At 41.1% G+C, this 21,019-nt stretch overlaps 2 protein-coding genes across 2 annotated transcripts; one reads left to right on the plus strand and one right to left on the minus strand.

Moving 5' to 3' along the window:
• Positions 1–1,342: 1,342 nt before the first annotated feature.
• On the minus strand, positions 1,343–10,346 carry LOC149304789 (sialic acid-binding Ig-like lectin 14). Its single transcript, XM_089479122.1, has 7 exons — positions 10,283–10,346; positions 8,312–8,434; positions 7,564–7,944; positions 6,284–6,586; positions 4,968–5,012; positions 4,044–4,286; positions 1,343–1,638 (listed from the first exon to the last, which is right to left on the minus strand). The coding sequence occupies exons 2-7, from the start codon at positions 8,370–8,372 to the stop codon at positions 1,343–1,345; spliced, it is 1,329 nt and encodes a 442-aa protein (XP_089335248.1). The 5' UTR covers positions 8,373–8,434; positions 10,283–10,346.
• A 3,588-nt stretch (positions 10,347–13,934) lies between these two features.
• LOC149304790 (putative G protein-coupled receptor 33) lies at positions 13,935–14,996 on the plus strand. Its single transcript, XM_089479123.1, has one exon. It carries the CDS (start codon positions 13,935–13,937, stop codon positions 14,994–14,996), a length of 1,062 nt encoding a protein of 353 aa, XP_089335249.1.
• Positions 14,997–21,019: the final 6,023 nt, after the last annotated feature.

Raw genomic sequence — 21,019 nt, forward strand, 5'->3', positions numbered from 1 at the left:
AAAAATTATGATTTTATCTTTGAGTATCTAGAGATTACAGTTTAGATCTTTTTTTTGTTCCCACCAATGCCCATATTTCTGTTTCCCAAAAAGAAAAATTATAATCATTTAAATATCTTTACTCCACTGCTATATTTACGGTTGCTACATTTACCCAATTTTGCTGAAGGCCAGAAGGTGTGGACCAATGCTATCACTTTCTCCAATATTTCAGTTTTCTTTTTAAATGAAAATTCATTGGTTGTGCAACAATTCTTTTTTATTATTATAAAACAGCATAAAAATCCAGACACCTCTTTGCATGTCATTGACCTATTAACTTTTATTCTCATAAAAGTACTTATCAGAGTACTGATAAATGCGATTTTACCTAATTTTTCATTAAAAAAATAAAACATAGGCAGAAAACTATACTATTCATAGTAACCAAATCAAGTCCATCCCATCCCATCCCATCCCATCCCTATCAGTTTCCCAGCAATGTCTCTGGCTGTAGGTCAGTTTGGAGGCTCGATAATACAAATCCCGCAAATGCTGATGTTGCTCTTTGGACTTTATCACACAGGAGGAATTTCTCTTAATTTCGAATGAAAAGAAAGTGGGGCCAGAACTCATTTATGTGAATTCGCTAGTTCAGCGAAGTTACATGAATGTGAATTGCGATCGAACTAGCTTCCCATTGCCCCAAAATAGCATGCCATTGCCCAAATTTGCGTGTGGCAGTCTAACACGCAATAACGTGAAACCCCATGATTGCAATCGGACTAACTTCCCATTGCCCAAATTTGCGTGTAGTGGGTTATCACGCAATAATGTTAAACCACATGATTGTGTTCAGATTGCCATTGGATTATACTTCCAGTTTCCCTTGTCTGATAAACTCCTTTATTTTTCTTCTTCTGGAGCCACCGGAGCTTCTGGCCTCTTAATGCCCATTGTCACTCTCTTTCTCAACCAAGCTTTCCTTTGCGTGGAACATGAAATGAGGAAGAAAAAGAAGAAGAAACAAAGCAGCACCCTGAAAAGAGATTATAACATTTAAAAATTAGCCTCGTGGTAGTGAAAAAGGGCCCATCCTTGCTTATTGTTCCAATTTTTATACTGGTTTCCAGGGTAAAACAAAAAAGGAGAGACCCTTACTTGCTCAAGCAGAAGGCTACCAATATGATAACAGCAGGGTTGAAATCTACAAATGTAAAGGCTTCTGAAATGATAAAAAGGAATCATTTGAAAATTAATTTCATGCTATAACATTATTATTATTATTATTATTATTATTATTATTATTATTATTTTAAAGGGGCATGATTATGGAGGGAGTCTGAGCCAAGAAGCAATGTTTTCACAGGAATGTGTCTGAGAATGTGTCGTCTTGCTTACCTCTTATGGAGAGCTCCAAGGTTTTGGAGGCAGAGCCATTGCTGTTCCATGCCTGGCACTTATATGTGCCCACATCCTGTATCTCTACACTGGGCAATGTCAATTCACTGTGATTCGTGAGGTGACTAGTTCCCAAAAATTGTGAATGCTTCACCCAAGTCACGCTGGGTAATGGGTTGCCCTCTGCTTTGCAGTGCAAGGTAACAGAGTCGCCTTTGTCTACTGCAATCTGGGAGGCATCTATGAAGTTGATCAAAGCTGCAAGATTTCAAAGGGAGAGTGAATCTGGATAGGATGCTGCACTCAGATATTCCTAAACAGTTATACTCTCTTCTCTGGAAACTGTCACCAAGGTTGGCCCAAGATATTCTACACTTATAGCTGCCTGATTTTCTATACCTTGATTCTGTCATTAATCAAAATGGAGACTGTAACAAAAAGAAAACTCAGAGTAGGCTAGGGCTTCCCAGGGAAGCTATGAAGATCTAGGTAAGATCCTATAAAATAAGGATCTTTGGTATCATTAAATACCAAATCAGAATCATCAATCTCTTTATATTTCTGATTGCTATGTATGTATGACTATGAAAGTTTGATAGTGAAGAAAGCTGAGAGGAAGAAAATCAACTCATTTGAAATGCAGCGCTAGAGGAGAGTTCTGCAGAGACCATGGCTTGATAAAAAGATAAATGAATGGGTTCTAGAGCAAATCAGTCCTGAACCCTTCCTAAAACCCAAGATGATAAATCAGAGGTTGCTGTACTTTGGAGACATTGTACGAGATGATAATGCTTGCCAAAGACATAGGCGGCATCCGTACTGCATCAGTAATGGAGGTTGACACTATTTCAATTGACAAGGCTCAGTGCTATGGGATTCTGGGAATTGTAGTTTGTCATGGCATCACAACTCTCTGACAGAGAAGGCTAAATGCCTCACAAAAATGTTGGAGGTATTGCTGCAGTGCTCATTGTGGGAGAATCTATTATTATTATTATTATTATTATTATTTAATTTTTATTATTGTCATCATCTCCAGGTTCCTTGCTCTTGCCTCAAGAATTTGTGAGTTAAACTCCCAATTTAATTTTAATTTTTAATAATAATGTGGCTGTTGAAGTACATAAAACACTTACTGTCATTTCCGTGCGTAACTTCAACATCAATCTGCTGTATTAGGGGTGGGTCTGTAGAACCAGAAAAATCATTTTTGGTGAGTGAACCTTCTGCTGAGAATTCAGGAGATAGAAAAAGAGAATCTGATCTCAGGAACTTTCCGACCCTATTCCAGCTGATAGCTTTGTTAGACTAGACAACCAAAAAATTGGTTCTGTCCATCCTTTGGTTTCCTGCAGTAACCAGCATCAGAAAGCTAAGAATGCTACAGCCAATATAGGACATTAGTAAATAATCCTCCCGCCGCCGCCGCAAGCAGTGATAAAACACTGGAATCAAGTTTCTTGGGGAGGAAATTGTGTCTCACTTCATTTTTCAACAACAGTAGTGCTCTGCCCTGAACCAGCGTGGTGTAATGGTTTCAGTGTTGGACTAGAAGTCTGAGATATTAGGATTCAAATCCCCACTTGGCCATAGGAATCCATTGGATGCTCAGATTGGAGATATGACAGAGCATGAATAATCTGACTCACAACTATTTTACACAGACTCTATTGAGACTTTTCTTGAGATGTTCCCACTCATATACCTATTTCAGGTACAGTCGGACCAGATTAGAATAGCATTGGTGGGCAAAACTGAAGCCTACTGAAATCTAGTTTAGCCTATTAAATGATGTGATATATTTATTTGTGTGATTTATTTAATGAGGTGGTAGTTATACAAATTCTTTTGATTAAAATGTTTAAATACCTGAATGTTATTTTTCTACATATTTTTCCAGTTAATGTAATGAAAATAGCTAAAATGCATGTGTGTGTGCGTTGTGAACTTCAAGTCATTCCCAACTTATGGCGACTCTACGGTGACACTATCATGGGGCTTTCTTGGAAAGATTTGTTCAGAGGTTCACCGTTGCCGTCCCTTGAGGCTGAGAATGTGTGACTAAATGGTTAATAACAAGGCACACTGGGCTAAGCTTGACTGGTTCGGATCCAGATGTCATTTCTTTGTGGGGGGAAAACTCTCTCTACCCCTAAAATATCTCCTCACCAACCCATGCAGGGAAGAAGATTGGAAGACATTAGTCTGCTACTAAATTAAGAAGAATCTTGCTGGACCAGGCCAAATACCTCTCTAGTTCAGGTTCACTTTGGGTATATGTCCTATCATACACTTTTGGGAAATCCCAAAGCTGAACAGAAGGTACATATCCCTCTCCTGTTGGTGTTTCCCAGCAGCTAGTATTTTTATACCTGCCAGCTTATAGACCTAGAGGAGGCATAGATAGTCACCACGATTGGTACACGTTGATAGTGTGATCCACCATGAATGCATCTATCTGTCTCTCCACCTTTTGAATACTAGTGGCTGTTGATACATTTTGTGGTAGAGAAATTCACAATTTAACAACGTGACTTGTGGAGAAGTGCTCCCTTTTGTCTCTCCTGCACCTTCCACCCTTCATCTTCACCAGGTGGCTGAAGATCTCTTAGACGTTCCCCAGTAACAACCTTGTATGAAAATCTGAATGTCGCGTCACTTACATGCTATGGAGAGCTGGACGCTTGTGGTGTCGGAGCCCTCGGAGTTCTGTGCATGGCATTTGTATTCACCCACATCTTGCATCTTGACACTGGAAAGCTTCAGTACCTTGTCTGTCGTGAGATTAACTGATTCCTTTGCCCAAGTGACACTGGCTGGCGGGTTGCCTTCTGCCATACAGCGCAAGACAACAGAGTCACCTTTCTCTACTACAATCTGGGATGGTGCTGTGTAGTTTTTCAAACCTGAAAGATTTCACAGAGATTGAATTGGACAAAATGCTGAACTAAGATGCATGACTTCTTTTGTGGAAACTCTCCAAGACCTCTGGATGCCTAAGGCTACCCTGTTCCCATTTCCTATTAGGCTGCCAACTGAACTACAGGTTAAATATTGGCAATGGAACAATGTTCTGAATTACATCTGAGGTTGGAAAACTAGTCTAGGAGAATAAAAACAAGCTGTGAGGTGCAGCCAGCACTCTGTCCCCCAAAATATGGGAACAACCAAGAAGCTTGGAAGAAACAACCAACAAACTGGCATGGCTGTCCCCTTAGCATCTGCTGTTTAGGACTCTTTCCTTCATCTGTCTGATGGTTTGGCCTTGGCTTTCAATCTTTGTCATCCTCATAAAGACACTGTGCTTATTACAACAGAACACATCACCCAAAACCTAAAAGATTTATGGCTGTGCTTTTCAGTCTTACAGGATAAGACAAGATAAAAAGGGATGTGAGTGGTTGACATAAATGAACTAGACATGTGCGTATACCATTGGATATCCCAGCCACATCACCTCTTGTGGAAGAATCAATTAGTCTTGGATTTTCTTTATGTTTCTTGCTATTGCTTCAAGAATCTATACATTAAACTCCCAATTTAATTTTAATAATAATGTGGCCGTTCAGGTACTGTCAGGTACTTACTGTCATTTCCATGTGTAACTTGAATTTGCTGTATCAGGGGTGCATCTGTAGGACAAGAGCAAGCATTTGGGGTGAGTGAACCTTCCTCTGGAAGTTCAGAAGAAGAGAATCTGATCTCAGGAACTTTCCATCCCAACTCCAGTTTATTGCTAGACTAGAAAACCAAAAATTTGGTTCTGTCTATCATTTGGTTTCTTGCAGTAACCAGCATCAGAGAGCCAAGAACGATGGAGTTAAGACTGGGCATTTGTAAATGATTCTCCCAAATGATTCTCCTAACCCCTTGATAAGGATGTTGTGGCCTGTTACAGACTGCCAAAATAAAGCTGCTTCGGGTCTCTTTGGAGGTATGCTGTTGAAATGATGCATGCATCCTAAGAATCCGGAAGCTCCACCAAAGCTCCACTCCAGTGCTTAGGAATGGAGTGTGACTTTGGTGCGACCTCCGGACTCGTAGGACCCATGCGTCATTTAAACAGCATACCTCCAAAGAGACCCGAAGCAGCAATGTCTCACTTAATTTTTCAACAATAATAGTGCTCTGTAAGGTACCAGCATGATATAGTAGTTCAAATGATGGACTAGGACTCTAGGATATTAAGATTCAAATCCACACTTGACCATAGAAATCCACTGGGTTCCTTTGGGCTTGTCACAATCTCACCCTTAGATGAAGGCAAGCTAGGCAAGCCAGGTTGTAGCCAGGCAATCATAGCTCAGGGAATGTGGGTCCTATTTATTAATAATAATAAATATAATAATACAGGGTAGAAGAGATACAAAACTGAGGGTGCATCTACACTGTAGAAATAATGCAGCTTGACACCACTTTAACTGACATGGCTCCTCCCTCCAGAATCCTGAGATTCATAGTTTTGTGAGGCATCAACATTCTTTGCCACCAAAGTCCTTGAAAAACTACAATTTCCAGGATTCTGTAGGATGGAGTTATAGCACCTAAAGTAGTGTTGCTTTAAGTAATTTAAGTAAAAGGTATCTTGAGGAGGAAGGGGCAAGGTGGGTGACAGAAGCACAATGATCTGTAACTGTGGGGCCAGCCTGGAGAGGAGATAGAGCACAAGGAGGGATTATCTTGGGTACCCAAGAGCAATGCTCAGACTGGAGATATGCCAGAGCATGAATAATATGAGTCACAGTTATTTTACACAGACCATTTTGATCCTTTTCTTGAGACATTACCCCTCGTATACCTATTTCAGGTCCAATCGGAACAGATTAGAACAGCAGTGGTGGGAAAAACTGAGACCTTACAACACTCCTGCTGAGATGTGGCATGAATAAAAAGAGTCACTTACATCTGACGTTCAGAAGGACGGTCCTCTCTTTGGAGACAGGGCTGGTTCCTCCTCCATAGGTGACAGAGCAGGTGAGTTCCTTCCCATTGTCTGTCTTTGAGGGCATGAAGTCAAGCATAGAGATGTAAACCTGGGAGCCATTTGACTGCATTTCAGAACTCCTTAGTGTGACTTTCCTAGGTGTCTCTTTCCAGAAGATGTGTGGAGGCTTCAAGGAGCAGCTTCCTGGGGCTGTACAAGTGATGTTTACAGGACGTCCTTCCCGAAGATCTCCCCAAAATATTATTTCTGGGTTTTCTAGGTCTAAGGAAGGAGGAGAAGAAAGTCGTCAGTATATAACTATGCCCACCAGCCCAGTTTCCCCACCAGATGTACTTCATCTCAAACAGAATAGGCTGCACTTCCTACTCTGGAGCAACATAATGGGTTCATCTAGTTTTCTGTCCCTGTGTCCCAGGTGATAAGGAATCAGCAAAAGAGAAGAGAGAAGGCTCTGGGTTGTAATCTGGAAACCTTGAATAAGAAACCATTCGGTGTGTGAATGAGGAATTTCATAAGAGGGGACCTAAAAACACTCCTGTAGACACCAAACTATTTTCTACATACATACATCAAAGAGAATCAAAGCTTTATCAAGGATAAAAAGAGGGATGGGTATAATGCTAGTTTGACAGATGTCATGTCAAGGATGACACAAGAGGCTCCACACTCCTTTGATTCCTTTGTTGACTGACATTCCCAAAGGCACTCTGGATCAGAGGCCAAGGATTCCTTCCCTCTCTGGAAGCAACAGATGCTTCCCCTCTACAAAACATGGCATGTCACTTCCATTGCTCCCTGTTGCACATTTTTACACTCCTGTATGTGCCTGTGTTTGTGGCATAGAATATATGCCACATGTCATGGAGTGGCGAGTGGCAGCAGGTTATCTTGACCAAGCCTTTACCAAGAGACTGCTTTAAGAGCCAGTGAGATGGACATTAGGAGGGCATGTACAGCTGAGAAGTGTCAGAGCTGAAATGATTTGCTTGCTATACCCATTAATTGATAATTTGGCATGTCCCACCCATTATTTCTTGTTGCATCTCATCTGTGCCTGTATTCATAGCATACAGTATACCTCAAATTTCATGGAATGGTGTGTGTAGGGAGGGGATTCTGTCTTACAGCAGTGGATGTATTTGAGTATTTCACTGTTGCTATATATATCCTAGTCCATCCCAAAAGCACATTACACTTGAAGTTCAGGGAGAGAGACAGATATTCTTGTCACCACTCACTTATTACGTTCACTGATGGTTGCAAGGTTTGGTAACTAAACTTTGCCCTAAGTTCTTTCTCCATTCTGAAATAGTATTTCTGTCCATCACTTTTTTGGGCATCGTTGATGATGAGGGAACAGTTGCCATGTGCCACTTCATCTGAGAGAGTAAAGCGATTCTGAGCATAGTCTTCTATTGGTGTAGTCTCCTTATTGGTGGCCACTGCAGAAAGCCTATCAGCGCTTCCCTCTTTGTACCAGTATCCATACAACGTGGAAGTGCTGCTGGCATCATCTGGGTCATAAGTGAAATTGCAGGGGATGATGACGCAAAGTCCCTCTGGGACTGTCACAGCTGTGGGGGCATTCATTGTATATTTTGATGGGTCACACTGCACACCTAGGAAGATAAGAGAAGAAACTCAGCCATATAAGCAGTGAACAATCAGTCTTGCACCTACCGCACCCCTTTACCTGAAAGGATGGGATAAACCAGAGAAGAGTCTAAGGTCCAAAACACACAGCAGAAATAATCCAGTTTGAGACCGTTTTAACTGCCCTGGCTCAATGCTATGAATTCTGAGAACTAGTTATGTGAGACATTTATCTTTCTCTATCAGAGAGCTCTGGTGCCGCAAAAAAATACAATTCCCAAGGTTCCATAGCACTGAGCCAGGGCAATTAAAGTGGTCTCAAACTGGATTATTTCTGCAGTGTGTTTTGGACCTATGTTTCCCACACGCTCTTCTTCTGCTCCTAGTTCTTACCCTCCCAAAACAGCCAAGTTGAAAGCAGTCCAAGAACCGAGACCTCAAGGGAATAGCCCATCTTCTCTCCCCTTCTTTCTGAATTTTCACTCTCTTTGCAACTCTGCTGTTACCTGTAGAATCCTATGAAATGGAAAGAACAAGGAATAGAAGTGAGCACAGAAGTGAGAAGAATGAGGCCTCCTTTGTGAAGCCAGGACCATCTCATACGTCTCATATTTGGAAAACATATTAAAAGCACATACATCCCTTATTATTTCTTTCTGTCTGTAGACTGGTTTTCCTCAAATTTGGAACTTGGACATTACCACATCCACAATGTCTCATCTGGACAGAAATCTGTCAGAGACACTTTGGAGGTTCACTCATATTATTCGATCTTTTTGCATAAAGAACATAAAAGATATCAAATCCAGCTGAAGGACAGAAAACAGCATCATCAAATTAGCTGAGGTAGAAAAGTGAAGAGGAGCGGACGTTGCAGAGGCAGAAACACCAAGTGAACATCTTTTGGATACATGATTTCTTGCTGAAGATCACCTCACATTACTTCAATGTCTGAAACATTTTTCTTTGTTTGAGATAGTAGAACCTATGTTACTTTTTGCATGGATAGCAACCATATCTGCCTATTCAGTTCTAGATCTAGGATGAGTCTTACTGGTACTGTATCACAATTCATGTTCCTTTAGGTTATTTCGGCTTCTGCGCAGTCTGCTTATTATTTCTTGTTAACTGTTTTAAAGTCAACGTCGGCGAGAGACCTCCAAGTCACCTCATCATCAACAGTCCTGTTCAGGTCTTGCAAATTCGGGCCCATGGAATCCTTTTGGAGTGTCTCATCATGGGAATTTCATGGTAAAAGATATTCAAAAGAGATTACTGGTGCCTCCTTCTGTGCAGCACTGGGAAGCGCTAGCTATAATACAATAAAATGAAACTTTGATTTTTATCCCTCTTTTCTGTAATAAAACAATCAAAGCAGCTAAGAAACAAGTTAAAAGATCCACATCCATGTGGTGCCACTGCTGTTGTCTCTGAGAGATCCTCCACCAGTGTCAGTCATCCCCCCAATGCTGCTGCTTAGTAGCTCTTTGGTACATATAGGCTCCATACAGACAGGCCAAAATAAAGCTGCTTCGGATCACTTTGGAGGTATGTTGTTTAAATGATGCATGTGTCCTAAGAGTCTGGAAGCCATGCCAAAGCCATGCTCCAGTCCTAACGACTGTAGCTCAGCTTTGGTGCAGCCTCTGGCCTCTTAAGACGCAAGCATCATTTAAACAGCATACCTCCAAAGTGACCCGAAGCATCTTTATTTGGGCAGTATATAATTTAAAAAGTTTGCTTATACTAACTCAAAGAACCCATTAGAGACAGTTGGGTTATATCACCCAACCCAGAAGGAGATGGGAGCATCTTTAAAAACAAAACAGTACACGCAAACCTCTTTTACAATGCTTTGTCACATTTGCCACATAATTCAGGAAATTCTGAGATAACTAAACATAGGAGCAAGGGCTCTCCAGATGTTATTTTACCGCAACATGTCCTTCGAGATATCACTGGACTTGTGTATCACATCACCCCATATCATGGCTCATGTTGACTAGGACTGTATTGATCGGAAATGCAATCTGACTATTTATGGAGAGCTATATTTATTTGCCTGACGTTTGGAAGGGTGAAGGTTCGATGTCTCGTCCCAGGAGTAAGGTAGGGCATAAATAAAATTAAAAGATAAAATAAAATAAAAATTGTCCAATGTTGCATTAGAGCCTTGAGATAATCCAGATTGAAAAAAAATGAAAGAAATAGAGAAAAAGAGGGGGGAAAGAATGATGAATCATAAGGCACAGAAACAAAGTATAAATGAGATCCAGCCCAACCAAGTATTGCTCATCTTCATTGCTCAGCTGATTTTCTTATCTTTGGCTGGATCACAAACAGTTAAAAGAAACGTATTGTTACCTTGTGAACAGAGTCAGTAGACATATCCAGGAGTAGCCATGTTGACCATATAGCAAAGTACAATAGCAGGTTCTTAGCGCCAGTCTTGTTCTCTCATGTGAACGCTAATGCTGGAAAATAAGGATTTCTCAAAAGGAAATGCCTGTGAAAAGCAGAAGTAGTCACCACACAATTCGTCATCAGTTCATTGTAACCAAGATTAGTGAAATGTGTGATTTGATTTGGCTGGTAGCTACTGAGCATAAGTGATAATTTCAAATCCATCTTATTGGTTTGTTTTTGATTAACATTGATCCTAATTTGCAAATGTCTTCCTATTTGGAATGGAAAGAAAATTCATCATCATCATCATCATCATCATCATCATCATCATGTATTTATTTATATAGCACTGCCATTGTACATGGTGCTTTACAAGTTAAACAACAACAACAACAACAACAACAAAACAGCCATCTTTGACAAAGGTCTTCAATTTAATATTTAGAGAGAGGGACTCATATGGAAAGGAGGGAGCTATACAAATATAAAACTAGGTAATGCAACTGGAAAACAAATTATACAGACAAAAACCCCCAAACAAAAACAAAGCTCATGTAGTAAAATAGAAAGCAAAGTGACAAATACATATAACTAAAATATCCAAGATTATAAAACAATATAAAACTAGGGATTAAAAACATCTGAATGCAGGGAAATGATGACCAGAATCCTCTTGGACAATGTTTGGACATTTTCAGTGATGTAGACTTGAGTTGTTTGACTCACACTCAAGTCGGATTCAAATTGCTCCATTGATGACTTGGACTCAGCTCAGTAATAAATGACACATTAACTGGAATTGACTCACAGGTTTATATTTTTAGCTACCCACTTGCTGGCATCATTCGCTTTAAGCAGCCGGCAAAATACAGCCCCAGAGCAGAAGGCACATTTCCCAGAAAGGAACTGTAAATGTGTTGGGCAATGGGCTTGAGGTGGAAGAATCTTTCTAAAGCCTTTGAAAAGCTTTAGGCGACTCCTCTGATGTTCATTAAGGGCAGGTTGCCAAGCAGACCTCAACCCTCATCTTAATGCATTTGCTACTCGCCTCTAAGAAATGCACCACACTTTTTTGTCCTGTTAAAAGTTGGCCCCCAAATCTGAGACTCAACTTGAGAGTTGGCTTGAAAGTATCTTGCAAGGACTTGAGACTTGACTTGAGACTTGGAGTAAAAGATTTGAAAACATCACCGGACATGTTTGTCTTATACAGAACCATTGCATTCAGTGCAGAAATCAAGTTTGGCATGTGGTGCCATGCAAATGCACATGCTCTTGAGATGTGCAGTTGGTTGTGCAGTGTGCTGCATGTTCAGACATGCATTCAGTGCTTCAACTCTGCCATTCAACACAAAGGTTGCATAGAACAACCTGTGTGTACAGGTAGAGATTTATGCTCCCCCAAATGTGATGGCTGATCTTCGTCACCCCTGACGGGTTTATAAATAATAAAGCTTTGAGCCCTTATCTCATAAAAATTTAGTTTTCAGTCCTTCTATATTCAATCATGGCAATACTAATTTAGAGTTGCCACCATTGTTGCCCCTCAAAGGCTCCCCAAAATCCAGGAGCCTTTGAGGAGGAAAAAATATGGCAACTCCAAATTAGCATTCACAGTTCCGTGGCAACTAGATATAACAGGATCGTCTCCATGATGGGCACTAATGTGCCTATTGGATTTGGCCAGTGCAAATAGGAAAAATGTTGTACCATTTAGGTTTTGAAGAATTTAGCCGGATTTGTAGATTTCCATGCCCAGATCATAATGCTCTGTCCAAGCTGCTCCACACTTTTACTATGAATCTCCATGAGATGGTGCTGTGGTTTTTAAAGGTATGGGAGTGAGGGGATGAACTGCCTCCCATCCCTGGTTTAGTTCTCTCAACAGAGGGAAGAGGAACAACCTTGTTTCTGAAGAAGTGAAGCAGGAACAGGAGGCAGTCCCTACTGTTCGATCGTTTTTTCTCCCCTTGGCCCTTTAATGGCAAAAGCAATAGCTGCAGTAAGGGACTTGTACTTTATCTGCTGTTGCTGCTGCTGCTTCTGCTGTGTGCCTTCAAGTCATTTCTGACTAATGGCGACACTATGGTGAACCTATCATGAGATTTTCTGGGGCTGAGAGTGTTTGACTCACCCAAGACCTTAGGTCTCCGGCATTTGCACAAGAAGCCCCTGTGCAAAATTATCTTCTTTTGCCATTAGTTAAGCAAAAATTTGCACATACAGAACAAGAAGAAAAAACAAGTCCATCCAATGCGTCATTGCTTGGTAAGTCCATGCAACAAGGCAGCAGCAAAATAGCAATTTACACAAGGAATGTTCTGGTTTGGGGGGGGGGGAAGTAGGGAAGAAGAAGAAGCCTCTTGTTTTCTACAGTTTGTGAAAAAATGCCTATAAATGTGACCAGATCTTTGAAATGCTTCCTTCTAATTTTGGTAGGCTTCCCGCCAGGTCCGTGGCTGAGAATGAGGTTTTGTGAGACAGGAAGCTCTGCTCTAATTTGCTAGAGGCCAAGATGCAGATTGTGAGACATCAGAACTGGCAGAGAGATCAGTAAGGATTTCTGTTCAGTTCTTAAATGAGAATTTACCAGACTTGATATGCTACTTCACATTCAGGATGAAACGTCTCTTTGATTTCTCGGATCTTGGGAAGAGGTCCTTTGTTCTTTTTGTTGTTGTTGTTGTTGTTGTTTTCAATTTCTCTAAATTGATTATTATAGTTGTTCTCCTTGAGCTGAAGTCACTGAATACATGCATTCAGGCCCTGAGTCTGCAAAACAACAGCTAATTTTGACCACATCACTGTTAGCTTTTAGTTGCCTGATATTTCTGTACAAGGTGATTGTAAAGGCATTAACAGGTTGATTAAGTGAGCATGCACTAAGGAAACAGTTCCCATTGTTATTATCAGATAACATGCCTGAGGATGTCACAAGTGGTTTCTACACAAAGCACAACCAGTACACATGTTCCGGTCAGGGAAATTGTTATGAAAAGAACATTTAACCTCCAAAACATTTACTGATCAATCAGCTTTGACTTCAAAAACAAAGTCATTTAAAGAATCCCCAAAGCTTTATGATAAATGGTGCAATCCTACGCATGTCAGTTCAGACGTCAGCTGCATTGCTGTCTGTGGTGTTTCTCCTTGGTAAGTGTATTTTAGGTTTGCAACTTGAAGGCAAACAACACACACAAAAAGAGGAAAAAAGATGTTGTTTTTGATGCAGCAGAGAACGAATAGTGATCATCTGACCAGTAAATTCCTCCAGATGTGGTTATAGATGATATATTACATGATTTGTCAGAATTTTATCTGATTTTGTCAGCATTTTACCATCTGATTTCTGTACTTTTTGTCTGTCAGAGGAGTTTGCCTTGAGGTTTACATGGAGAGAATCTTGACTGGAGACATGATCTGAGACAGAGGATTTGGCACTGGGTTTTGTACAAAGATTAGGTAAAGTGCCACATTTTTTATTTCAATAACTATAAGCTTTTTGGTGGTGTTGTTTTAAAAAACTGGCTATAACTACTGCATTCGTCCTTCATCTGCATCCAACTTGTCAGTTTTCATTTTCTTCTAGGACTGAACACACAGAGAGAACATGACTGGCTTTATGGGAAATAATTCAGCCCCAGAAACGAACGCCACTGATTCTCCAATTGCTATTAGATCCCCAAACATTGCTATTGCTGTCTTTATCTGTGCTTCCTTTCTAGTTGGCACAACTATAAATGGAACATTCCTCTGGGTGCTGGGAGTGAAGATGAAGATGACAGTGAATATCCTCTGGTACTATCATCTGATCCTCACCTACTTGATCTTTTGTTTGTTGCTTCCTTTGTTTGGTATCCATGCTCTTCTTGGATTTCACTGGCCCTACGGCACCATAATGTGCAAGCTTATCAATTCCGTAGCATCTCTGGCTATGTTCACCCTGGTCTTTCTGCTTACTTTTATTAGCTTGGACCGCTATGTTATAGTTTGTCATCCCATTTGGTCTCAAGAGAACCGCACAATACGCCGGGCACAGAGACTGATTGCAGGAGTGTGGTTTCTTTCCCTCGCTTTAAGTTCCCCTTATCTGGTTTTCCGAGAGACTCAAAAAGTGGAGAAGGGCAGGATTGTGTGCATGAATAATTATGTTTTGTCCAGTGGCTGGAAGGAGGATGAAGCACAGGTCCTGGCATATCGCATTCAGTTGGGTCTCTTCATATTTCGGTTCTTGATGGCTTTCCTGTTTCCCTTCTTCATCATAATGGCCTGCGCTTATTGGATGATTAGAGAAATGAAGAAAAGGAGGCTTGTGAAAAAGAGTGCGAAACCTTTCAGAATCCTTGTCACCTCTGTGGCTTCATTCTTCATCTGCCAGTTTCCGTACCATCTCTATTATGCATCACTGCTGGTGGTGAATCTTCCTGAGGGAATCAAACAGATTCTCTGGTCAGTTATGTCTACTGCCGTCTGTTTCAACTTCTGCTTCACCCCCATTCTCTACCTCTTTGTGGGAGAGAAATTCCAGCAGGTCTTCAAGACATCCATTGTTGCTTTGCTGCAAAAAGGTTTCAGGGATGCTCCTATCATGTTTATGGATCATGAAAACCCTAGAGCAGAAGAGCACTGCCAGCAACAGGATCTCAGAGCAGAAGGTGACTCAAGGGAGTGATTCGCCACACCCAAGAAAAGGGAAATGCTGGGTATTTCAGAACATTGAGACTTACCGTCACATAAATATGCAAATCCACATGCACATAAATATGCTTTCATCCACGCGCACATAAACTGGGCTCTTGGTGTCTAGGGTTTGGTTCCAGGGCCCCACATTGATACCAAAATATGTGAATGTTCATGTCCCATTATACACAATGGCATAATAAAATTGTGTCCCTTACATCAAAATCAAGATTTGCTTTTGGGAATTTTTGTTTCAGTGCATATTTTCAAACTGGTGATGGCTGACTCCATGGATGCAGAATCTGTGAGTATGGAGAGACAGCCCTCCATATCTGGCTCCAAGATTATTTTCTTCCCACCGATAGTAATCTGTGCCTATTTCAGTTAGTACTTTTCTTAATATATATAATTTTTACACATGTAAGTCCACATCTTAGTGCATGTTTCTTGCTGACTGATGTGTGTGCATTTAGTCAAATATACATGGATTTTCCCATTCTTGAAAAGCTGCAAGATAAGCATGGATTGCATTAGGACTGCTGATGGGCTGCTGATGGGGAATGGGGTAAAATCCATCGTTGCTGGTTAAACATGTGTCTATCCCATCAGGGATAAGTCGCGCTGGATCTCATGAAATAATCTCCAAACATATTGACAGTAAGGAGCTTATCGCATGGCTTAATAAATCGAATTACCTCTACCCATCTTAAATCTTAATATGGATGGCATCTGATATTATTGCAAGGTTTTTGCCACCTAATTTGCTGCCCAAATACAGCCTGGGACCCTGTCCATCCTTGCATCCAGGAGCGCTCCAGCAGCCATTTTCTTAACTCAGAAAACTCCCGGATCCCAAAAGAGCCATGAAAAGCATTCTGGAAGTGGGGATGGACCCGTTCTGTATTTGGGAGGCAAATTAGACATCAAAAACCTTGTGATAATATCAGATGCCACTTGAATTAAGATTTAAACCAGGTAGAGGGAAATCTATTTATTAAACCATGCGATAAGCTCCTAGGAGTGGTTCAGGAACAGAACGAATGACCTAAAAGAGCACACAATGTGTACTACATGCAAAAGCATGAGACTGAAATATTCTAATGTGTGATTTTTCTCTTTCACTCAGAATGTGTTCAGTTGTTAAAGAATACCTCTTTGTATAAGCTCTTTAACTTTGGATATGCCCGTTTCTGTCCACCTTTGGGTGCATCCAGACTTGAAAAGTCCCAAATTTTGTTCCCTTTCTTTTTAATTTTATACTGGGTTGAAATAAACTGACCTGGGGAGCTGCTATGAAAAGTCTCTGATCATATCAGGAGCTGACAGAACGTATTCTGAGATAAACCTTCAAAATAAAATAGGAAAGAACAGGAATAAAATCTGCCCCCCCCCCAATGATGTTGTTGGTGTTTCTGCTGTGGGTCATTGGGGCCTATAGTAAGAGAGAGAGAGAGAGTTTCTGCCACAAACCCAGATGCCAATGACCCTGATGCCAACTCTGTCCTCACATCTACTCTGGAAGTAATAGCATGACCTACCACATCAGAGTTGTATTTACCTGCTCTTTCTTCAATGTGATATAGCCTATCCTATCTCAGCAATGCCCTTCTACACTTTACATTGGACAAACAGCACAGTCACCATGCAATAGGATAAACGGACACAAATCTGACAGTAGAAATGGCAATGCCCCAAAAACATTGCAGAACATTTCAATCTCCCTGAACATACAGTGAGGGATTTACAGGTTGCAGTCCTTGAAAAAGGACATTACTAATAAGATAAACTGCTTAATTGAATTATATCCACAAATTCCAGTCCACTGGCAAATATACAAACAAAGAGAATGGCTTCATGGCACGTTATGTATATTACTATAAGAGTCCTCACTATTGCAGTTACAATAAAAGAAATCTCAGAGAAAGTTTTGAACCAGAGAAACTTAGAGGCGAAGCAGACTGCCCCTTTGTTCCGGCTTGAGGATGGCATCTGAATGTGGCGTTTAGATGCTGCATGCTCTGATGCCACCCCCACACTGCCAGGAAGCCACACAGCTGACCATACATGCACCGGCTTCACAGCGTTTCAACAGTGCAGCGTTTAAATGCGCTGCACTGCAGAAACATTAAAAAGCCACTGCTGTGGCGGAAAGAGTGGCTTTCTTCCCATGGTGGAAATGGCGTCTTTTCCCATTCCTGTTTGGGGAAATTGGGGCCATCTGTTTCGCCCCTGACTCTTGGTAAGTGGATTTATTGCACACATCAATGCTTACTAACCACTCTAAACATCTGAAAGATCTGTATCACCCCATCCAGTAATTTGAAAAGTTAGGGCAAGAGATGTGAATTCCATCTTTCTGTGCCCTATTCTATTCTATCCCACTCTCACAACTGTATAAATATGCTTTATAACTGGAGGCTTTAATATCATGCTGTGTTGCATCTGAAGAAGGGTTTATATCCACAAATGCTCATGCTAAAATAAAAACCGGTTAGTCACAAGAGATTATCACACAAGGCTTTAAAACCACAGTTAAAGCTGCAGAATAGTGTATTTGGCAATACTTATCACATGATGCATTCTCTGCCTTACTATACGCCAGGCATTGTTTGAGCATCTCTTCTCATGCATGGGGAAAACCTATCCATAAGATCCCAATCATGCTGCAGTCCCATTACTGGCAGTCACACGATGTCAGTGTCTCTTCCTCTCCCTGTGTCCTCCCTCCTCCTACTATTCCCACACAGGGTTATTTCTTTTTTTCCCCCCTGTGTCTTTTCTTTTCAACTATATTGCATTAGCATCACTTGAGAACTGTGTTAAAAATTCTTTTTTATGCTGCAACAGACAACCATAGTAGAATCATAGAGTCGGAAGAGACCACAAGGGCAGAAAACAAGCTTGCTCCATCCTCAATGTGACAGCGCTTCGAATACTTAAACAGGGCCATCATAACCATCTCTTCTCCAGGCTAAACATACCCAGCTCCCTAAGATTGTCCTCATAGGACATGGTTTCCAGACCTTTCAGCATTTAGTTGCCTTCCTCTGGACATACTCCAAATTGTCACCAGCCTTCTTGAATTATGGTGCCCAGAACAGGACACAATTTTTCCAGGTGATGTCTGACCAAAGCAGAATAGTGTGGGACTATTACTTCCTACAGTCTAAACACTGTTTGTTTAATAGATACAACTGAGCCTAGCCATTTTGAAATGAAGTCCTCCTGCTGATGTTCTTTCTCCTACTTCAAACTGCAAGGGTTCCATAAGAAACACGGACTGAAAACTGAAAGCTGAAAACATTCAACCAGGTGTGCAAACCTGGGATTTAAACTGCACACCTATGAAAAGCCAGAATTATGCAGTGGTTAGAGTGACAGGCTGAGAAATCCAAATTCTAATCCTAGTATACCATGAATCTCACTGGATGTTTTTTGGGATCTGCCTGGAGTCTGTCCAGATCATCTGGAGTATCCTGGTCCCAGAGCTGCATATGTGACACCATGGCATATTACTCACTTTGAGATCAGAATGATGCGACCAACCTCGATTGCATGGCTAGGCCTCACAGCAAGTGATGTGCCATGGTAGCAGCTGCACAGGGCAGTGTATTGGGATGCACATGGGAACAGCTGCTCAGTGTTGGAGTGGAGGGCTTTGGATCTTCCTGGAAGATCCAGAGCAAATAGTAAGGTTTTTTTTACTCCATTTTAAGAGGGGTATATTCCAAGCTTGATGCTGAACAGATTGCATGTCATCTGAACTGTTCACACCAGACTGAGGCTGCATACAGACAAGCCAAAATAAAGCTGCTTTGGGTCACTTTGGAGGTATGCTGTTTAAATGATGCATGCGTCCTAAGAGTCCAGAAGCCACGCCAAAGCCACAATCCAATCCTAAGGAATGGAGCACAGCTTTGGCGCAGCTTCCGGACTCTTAGGACATATGCAACATTTAAACAGCTTACCTCCAAAGTGACCTGAAGCAGCTTTATTTTGGCCTGTCTGTATGGGGCCTAGGGTATTTGGCTCTGCATTGTATGGACTCCCCATTGAGCAGATGGGGAGAAGCTGTTTTATTTGGCCTGTGCAGACAGGACCTTTGAGGCAAAATATCTCGATCTGAACTAGTCCACAGGATTGTTCTGTGGATGAAAGAAGTGAGAAGACAGCTACACATGCTGTCTTGAGCTCATTGAAGAAAAGGCAGATTATAATTGTAATTAATGGATACACAAATGAGTACCTAATAATATCAACCAGAGGATTGCAAGGAATGGGGGAGGGCATAACATGTCATGGGCACTCATTTCTAAGAAATGAAATAAGGAAATGGAATGTAACGTGACTTTATTTCTGTGACGTAGAGGCCTTTCCTTTTCAGCTAAAATAGCCTCTTCTCTTGGATCCTTTTAACTACTCCCTACTCAGCGCTGAATTGCACTGGAGAATGCTCTGAGGACAATCATTTCAAAGCAAGCAGATCAAGGTGAGTCTGTGGGATATACTATGAAGAATGGGAACTGTACTGAGGAAGGACTGTTTCAAAGCTCTTTTAGCTTCTGTTTGCACATTCAGACAATGAAGTCTTGAGATGGAAGAAGGTGAGAACTGAAGCATCCAGCAATCAGAGACCATAGTCTGTTACTTAAAGTATGGAACAATCATGGATTTCACCCCAGAAAGGAAAGAGGAATTAACATTTACTTGTGTGTGTGTGTGTGTGTGTGTGTGTGTGTGTGTGTGTGTATGCATGTTCATATTACAGCTTTTTTCACATGAACAAAAGATGGAATGCTATCTTCCATCACCTTTTATTTTTGCAACAAACCTGCAAGTTGGGTCAAGCCAGGATAACTGACCCATGGTGTTCCAGTGAATTTCATGGCTGAGTGGGAATTTGAACCTCAATCTCTCACACAGTGAAGGAAGATATTGTGAGAAATAAATTTCAATTGAAATCAGAATTAATTTTGTTAGGAATATTGGATCACCAACTAGAGGAAAAAAAACAGGGAAGAGTTATGCAGTATATGGTAACTGCTGCAAGAACGATTTATGCACAGAGATGAAAAGTGACAGCAATCCACTTCAGGAAGAATCATAGAATCATAGAGTTGGAAGAGACCTCAAGGATCATCCAGTCTAACCCCATTCTGCCATGCAGGAAATCCAAATCAAAGCATCCCCAACAGATGGCCATCCAGCCTCTGCTTGAAGACCTCCAAAGAAGGAGACTCCACTACACTCCAAGGGAGTTTGTTCCACTGTCGGACAGCCCTTACTGTCAGGAAGTTCCTCCTAATGATGAGGTGGAATCTCTTTTACTGCAGTTTGCATCCATTGCTCCCTGTCCTAGTCTCTGGACCAGCAGAAAACAAGCTAGCTCCCTGCTCAACATGACATCCCTTCAAATATTTAAACAGGGCTATCATATCACCTCTCAACCTTCTCTTCTCCAGGCTAAACATCCCCAGCTCCCTAAGTCGTTCCTTGTAGGACATGGTTTCCAGACCCAAGACTTGTTGATGAAACTGTATGAGTCTGCAAAAATGGATGAGCTTACATTTTAATGCATAATAAAACTAGGGATGATTTTTTAAAAAAAGAATGGAAGTTATTAACATTATAAGTGGGGCTCTATAATGTTTTTTGTTTGTTTTTGTTTTTGAGAAATATAGAATTGTTTTATTGGAAGAAGTTTGGGGAAAAATATGGACATTTAAGATATATTATTAATTTCTGAACAGCAAGGGGAAGTAGATACAGGAGATTACTGCACACCTCTTTTTGCCCAATCAGGGCATGGGCTGGCCATGGGCTTAAATGGGTGAAAATGAATCTTAATGCAGAGCTCCGTGCCAAACTTGGCCACATGGCATACTCAATTCGGACTCCTAGTGTACTTTTCCAAGAAAGGGAAAGTATCAATTTTTAAAATGTATGCTATGCGGCTGAGTTGGGCACAGAGGTGTACAAAAAGATCCATTTTCGCCCATTTAAACCAGTGCCCAG

Source organism: Sceloporus occidentalis, unplaced genomic scaffold, assembly GCF_023333645.1.
Source record: "Sceloporus occidentalis isolate IW3139 unplaced genomic scaffold, rSceOcc1.0.p SCAF_13, whole genome shotgun sequence".
Classification (NCBI taxonomy): domain Eukaryota; kingdom Metazoa; phylum Chordata; class Lepidosauria; order Squamata; family Phrynosomatidae; genus Sceloporus; species Sceloporus occidentalis.